This window comes from Tachysurus vachellii, chromosome 13 (assembly GCF_030014155.1).
Source record: "Tachysurus vachellii isolate PV-2020 chromosome 13, HZAU_Pvac_v1, whole genome shotgun sequence".
Classification (NCBI taxonomy): Eukaryota; Metazoa; Chordata; class Actinopteri; order Siluriformes; family Bagridae; genus Tachysurus; species Tachysurus vachellii.
The window spans coordinates 21,985,469-21,991,468 of NC_083472.1; the positions used below are offsets into that span (position 1 = coordinate 21,985,469).

The window sequence follows — 6,000 nt, forward strand, 5'->3', positions numbered from 1 at the left end:
TTAAGTAAAGGCAACAGCATTAGCGTGCGCAGTGTTAAGATTAAAGCAACAGTACAGTTTATGAAAGCAAAAAGAGACCGTCGGGAAAAAAGCGATAGATTACCGTTACGCGCTAGCGACACGACAGAGACCGATTATTAATACGACAAGCATTCTTTAGCATCCCGACACCAAACAATACCAGGTTTGCCAGGAAGAAATGACAGGGAATCATCAATCAAAGCGAATCAAACACCCTGGAACAGGAAAATCATGGAAAGACGAGAGAACGATTACTGATCATTTAGAGACAGTCGAAAAACTTAACCACTCAAAATGATGTACTCACTGTTAGGGACCGGCTCTGAAAAGAGGAAATTTTGCAAAATATTTTGAAAAACTCCTTAAATGTACATTTGAAATTATTTTTTTTTTGGTGATGTTATACTGCTTAACATCTCAATACCTGGCTGGTTGTTGAAGTCGAGTATACGATGATGAGACTGCAGCAAGTCAGGGTTACTGGATGATAAGTTTCCACTGACTGGAAGAGCAGGAGGTATCTGTTTCGACTGCTTCATTCCGACGATGCTGTCGTCCTGGGACTGGCCTACGCCCACATCACTGCAGAACACACCACAGTGGTTAGACATGTAGCTAGGTCATGCTGCATATTACATGCTGTTATTCTGTATACATCTCCACACTGACTTGTATGGCTTGGGCGGTAGAATACTGGTCAACGTCTTGTCGAAGATCTTCTTGAGCTTGTTCCTCCCACCCACTGTGTTGGCCTTGGCTTTCTTGCTTGCTTTCTCCAGACCCATCACCTGCTCCACATCTACAGCCAGGTCTGGGATAGAGTAACGGCTTGCTTTCTTAATATCCCCAATCTTAGGAATGTGTGGAGCCCCATTTTTCCTGTCCAGCTCTTCCTCATGATCAGGTTCTTGGTCATGCTCAGGTCGAGCCAAAAGCTCCTTAAACACTGAAAAAAAGACGATGTCTTAATCACGTCTGATCAGAGACGACATGGTCACGACACTTATTCAAAGTTCTGATCTCGGATCAGTTTTCATAATCCATTTCGTTTGGATAATTACGGCTTTTTCTTACTTTCTTTCTCAGATATGATCCCGGGTCCTTGGCTTACCTAAGAGATTTGTTTTCACAGTAATAGACAGATGTGTATTGTTGCGCAGGATCTCATTTGCTTTGGACAGCTGGACGTTCTCAAAGTTCTGCCCATTTACTTCCAGAATCTAAGAGAAAACAAAGAGGAAATGATATATTAAGGGAGCGCCGTATGTTCCATCGAGTCAACAGATTTATATTAAAACACATTAGATCCAGGTCTGACCAAGACTGTGTGTAAACGTGGACCGGTCTGCATATGCATGAGGACCGAAGCGCGTCCTTTGTTGCTAACAGACACAGTACATGTATAATGTATTTATAATACATAATGCATAATAGAAGATGTAATATGTGTACTGTACACAAGGTCTGCTAGATCTCCTGAGGAAACGAGAGGCATACTGTAGGAAGGCCAAAGAATACTCGCTTAACATCCAAGTCACACTTTCAGCTTGTAGGGATTTTTACAGTACTGTACGTACCACAGTCACCTGAGGAACTGTCAATCATTTCAAATTAAATAATAAGAATAAAGCTTTTTTGACACATATACAGTACTATACATTAAGATTCTTATAGCTCTTAGGTTTGAAGCCTCATCTTTCTGATTATTAACCAAGAACATTAACCGCTACAGGGTTTCCCGCAGCACTTTGCAGTTCGGGGGGCCCGCCTAAGCTGGGAAACCCTACCGCCTTAACTAGGCCGTCCCAAAAAAATAAATAAATAAAAAAAATCCGCTGCACAAAAGGCCGTCAAGTGCATCTCGGAGAATATCGCGGACACGCTTCACACCGCTAGCGGGTACGCGCGCCACACCGCCGAAATGAGAGAAAGACGTGGTCCGTCACTGTCTGGAGGATAACTAGGCAGTTGATAAAACGCGTGTCCGTGAGAACTGTAAGTGGACTTATGTATTGGGTTTATTTAAGCCTGTTATTGTATTAGTCTAAAGTTCTTGCAAATTTAAAGTAAGTTAGCTGGTGATTTTGTTGTTTGAGTTCTTCACCTGCTAGCTAGGTTGCACGTACCTGTTGATTCGATATAATTGTTTGAGCGCTCTTGCTCACGTTATTTATGTGCATTATTTACACGCTACAGTAGTTACACTCCATTAAGATAATGTAATTAATAGTGGGAAATAATCAGTTTTTACAATCTTCGCGCTATCCATCATCGTTCGCCGGACGTTCTACAACATTCTTTATCCAGGGAAAAACAAAAACCTTTTTGGGGCAAGGCAAATTTTGAATGTTGTTTTGCACTTTCTTATTTATTCTTATATATTATTAAAATTTTATATTTAGTGCTAAATAAATAATTGTTAAATGTAGTACAGAGTCTGTGGTCTCTCTCACAAAGAAGCTTCTTTGAACTTCCTCAAAGAAGTACCTGATCTCCACGTTTGAGGCCCGCTTCTGCAGCTTTGCTGCCCGGCTCCACATTCTCAATAAAGATGCGGAAGCCTTTCTCTGAGCCACCGAGCAGGCTGAAGGCCAGAGGAGCCTCCCGTGACGGCTTAGTCAGAGTCACCACCCGCAGCTTGGCTTTGGCCGCACAAGCTATGTTTAACAGTCTTAAGTGTCCAAACATTTTCTGTTTCATCACACAAGAGAGCAGAGAGATTATAGAGCGTTAGGGCCAGCATTGTTAAAAAATATATTCTTAGTAACAAGATGGAGAAATAGAACGAAAAGAACCACTGACCTCCCTCTCTAGATTGTTCTCAAACTCTTCGAGAAAGTGCGTCATTTCAGGGTCGCCTTCAAAGTCATTGAAGTGATTGTTTACCCACAGCAGGACCACCCGTGTAACCTAAGAGCAGAAAAAAGGTAGAATATAAAGCTTAACTCAACAGTCCACTATTATTTTTATTAGTAGGAATTAATTCACTTCAGCACACTGGACTTCATCTAGCTAGTTTTTAATATATATATTTTTAAATCATTGACGAATTTATTATTATTATTATTATTTATTATTATTCCCAAAGTGTAGAGGCACGTGTGTGTGATGTGTAGTTACTGACCTTGTCCCTGAGGCTGGGGTCATGGAACCACTCAAGCAGTTTCCTGCCCACCACCATGGGGCTGGACAGGAAGGTGCGGTAGGTAAGCAGGAAGTCCTCAATGTAGGTGGGATCCACCACCGAGTGCTCCTCCACCAGGTGCATGGTCAGACGCTCTGTTGTTCCCTGCGGTATGGACACACTATTAGCAGGGGCTTCGCTAATTTATACACGTGACCTGCATGTTTTCCTCGTTCCTTGTTCCAGACTGACTTAAACGTCATCGTGCACCGTTCAGCAGATTTTTATGCTCCGGAATCGATTAGGTCGTGTGCTTCACACACATCCATGTAATTCAGTCTAAACTCTGTCAATCGCACCATTAAGCACAGAATCCTGCAGCTTAACAGACCAAATCTGCCTCGTTAAATCGAAAAACGCTCCCGATGTCATTTAAAGCAAGGTTTATAAACGTCTTGTGCATGAGCGTTAAATTTATACAAGGTAATTTTGGCTGATTTTTGTTTCATGTTGTTTCCCATGAGGAATTTATATTGCATAGTTGTTATAGTTTTTTTTTATTCATTTTTCTTAAACCTGGACATTTTAGTCCCATCTGGACTGCGCAAATTTGGAAAACTGCGATTCTGCGTCCTGATTACGGGACTGTTACTGTACCTCAGGTATAAGTGAATATAAGCAACTCGTGTCCTGTAGTCATTTGACGGTTAACTTTTATTTGTCAATTATATCTCAGATGCAATAGAAAACATAAAAAAAAAATTCCCTCAGTTAAAGTCTGAACAGGGTTTGGTGAACAATATTTTATTTATTTAATTATTTTAACAAATCACAAACGTTCTCAGATCCTCACCTTGATGACGATGTGTCCTTTTCTGGTGCCGGTGCGATCGAGCTCACGGTGTTCTTTAACCATGACGATTTCTCCTTCCTCCTCCACCTTCTGCATGTTCTTCTCCACCTGGTTCAAGATGCAGCAGTAGTCTTGCTGTGCTATACACACAAACTGAGAAGAGAGCGAGAACATTGCAGTATTCGTCAATGAGAACATATCTCTTCATTTCCAGTAGCTACAAAATGACAGGAACGGAAACAAAAATGGCGCTTGTTAACTTTAAAACAATAATATCTACTGTATTCGACGATAACTCCTTCGCTAGCAGTAATAAACGGCACGTTTCCGTCTCCATGGAGCCACAGAGATTCGTACATAAGAGCAAAATCAGCTCATAAAACTGTACAACTGCTTTCTGCAAGCAATTTTACGGTTGCTAAAAATAGCCTGATGTTTATGATTCTGCTTTATTATTCTACTGATTTGTGCTGATGCCAAAACAACAAGGAACCTTTAACAGCTTTAAAGCTTTAACAGCTTAATAACCAGCTGATTTTACCAGCTAACCAACAGAACGACTTTCAAAATAGTATTCTGGGGGAAAAAAAGGGAAAAATAAAATGTACCAACATTTACACTTTAGCAACAAAACATTATATAATCTTGGTTTAATGTTTAATAGTCTTTTCCGATTTTATCCCATTACAATAAAATGCGAATATTTCAGCTTTAAGGTTAGATTTTCAGATATCTCCTTTTTGAATAAGGTTTTATTTAATGACTTTCAAAACATGATTAATTTAAATCTTATTTAAAGCAAGTAGTTTAAAAAAAAAAACCTGGAACGATCAAGCTCAGATCTGTTAAGAGTCAGTGTGAAAATATGACCGTTTTTAATGTATTTCAGAGACGTAAACGAAGATTAAATGAAATAAAGATATTGGAGAATATCACAATATCACAGGGAAAAAAGCATCAGTCAAAACTGAAAGAAACAAAAGAAAGTTTAATTAAAAAAAAAAAAAAAAAAAAAAACATTAAAGGTGGGGTGCACGTTGTTTGTCAGGCTGACAAGCAAAACAAACGTGTAGCCAATGAGCAGAAAGGGGCGTGTCTTGTCAATATGCGGCGGAGAGAGTGTTCAGTGAGCGTGTCTGACATTAGCAGAAAGAGATTGAAACATTGACATGGAGGATAACAACGAAAAGCGGGAAAAGGCTTACGTCTTCCGCGTGAAACGGAGCTAAAACTTTCACGGTACAACAAAAAGTACTACAAAAACACATTTGTATTACCATAGTATTACTCATTGTGTTCATTTATTGATAAAAATATCCCCTCGACCAGCTGCCCCAACAGGTTCCGCCATAATAGTTGCCTGGGTTACGTATGTATGTGTGGGGCGGAGCTATCAAAACAGGGGTGACACCCATTTGGGTTAGGGGCGTGTTTGTTTTGGTGATTTCACATGTCAACATTGGCTTTCATACATCGTGCACCGCACCTTGAAATAAAATTTGCATGTAATAGATGGCATACTTCAAAGTAAGGGTGTGCAAACTTTTGCATTCGACTGTACATCGATACTCTTTACGATGCAGACGGTCAAAAGGTTTTGTTTTCAAGAATTCTTTTTTAAATTGCTGCTTCGGGGCTGCTGATGACACATAAATGTGCTGATGAGTCTGTTGGACTAAAACGCTGCCAAAGATTAGATTATTGCCAAATTCTGTCCAATTCACTCCCATTATATAAACATTCATTATTTTAATGCAGCATAAAAGAAGCTATTATAAGATCTAAATGGAATTGGAAAAGAAGACAATGGAGACTCTGTCAGACAGAATTTCTTATTTTTCTCTTTTTTTTTTTACACATGGAAGCTTTTGGCTTCTGTATCACTTAAAGGTGGGGTCTCCATTGTTTGAGAAATGCTTCAGAAAACTGCCAAACAAAACAAAAATCAAAACTAACGTGTAGCCAATGAGCAGAAAGGGGCGTGTCTTGTCAATATGGGCGG

General features: G+C 39.8%; 1 protein-coding gene across 8 annotated transcripts in view; it reads right to left on the reverse strand.

Moving 5' to 3' along the window:
- The window catches only part of rapgef2b (Rap guanine nucleotide exchange factor 2b), a 110,827-nt gene that overhangs the window by 12,609 nt on the left and 92,218 nt on the right, over positions 1–6,000 (reverse strand). For 6 of the 8 annotated variants that reach the window (XM_060885301.1, XM_060885303.1, XM_060885297.1 and 3 more), the window contains 8 exons: positions 3,999–4,151; positions 3,146–3,310; positions 2,824–2,931; positions 2,509–2,712; positions 1,133–1,241; positions 691–967; positions 446–603; positions 329–343 (listed from right to left, as the gene is read on the reverse strand). In XM_060885301.1, coding sequence (XP_060741284.1) covers positions 329–343; positions 446–603; positions 691–967; positions 1,133–1,241; positions 2,509–2,712; positions 2,824–2,931; positions 3,146–3,310; positions 3,999–4,151 — 1,189 coding nt within the window. The remainder of the gene's footprint in view (positions 1–328; positions 344–445; positions 604–690; positions 968–1,132; positions 1,242–2,508; positions 2,713–2,823; positions 2,932–3,145; positions 3,311–3,998; positions 4,152–6,000) is intronic. The other 2 variants (XM_060885299.1, XM_060885302.1) reach the window with 1 other exon arrangement.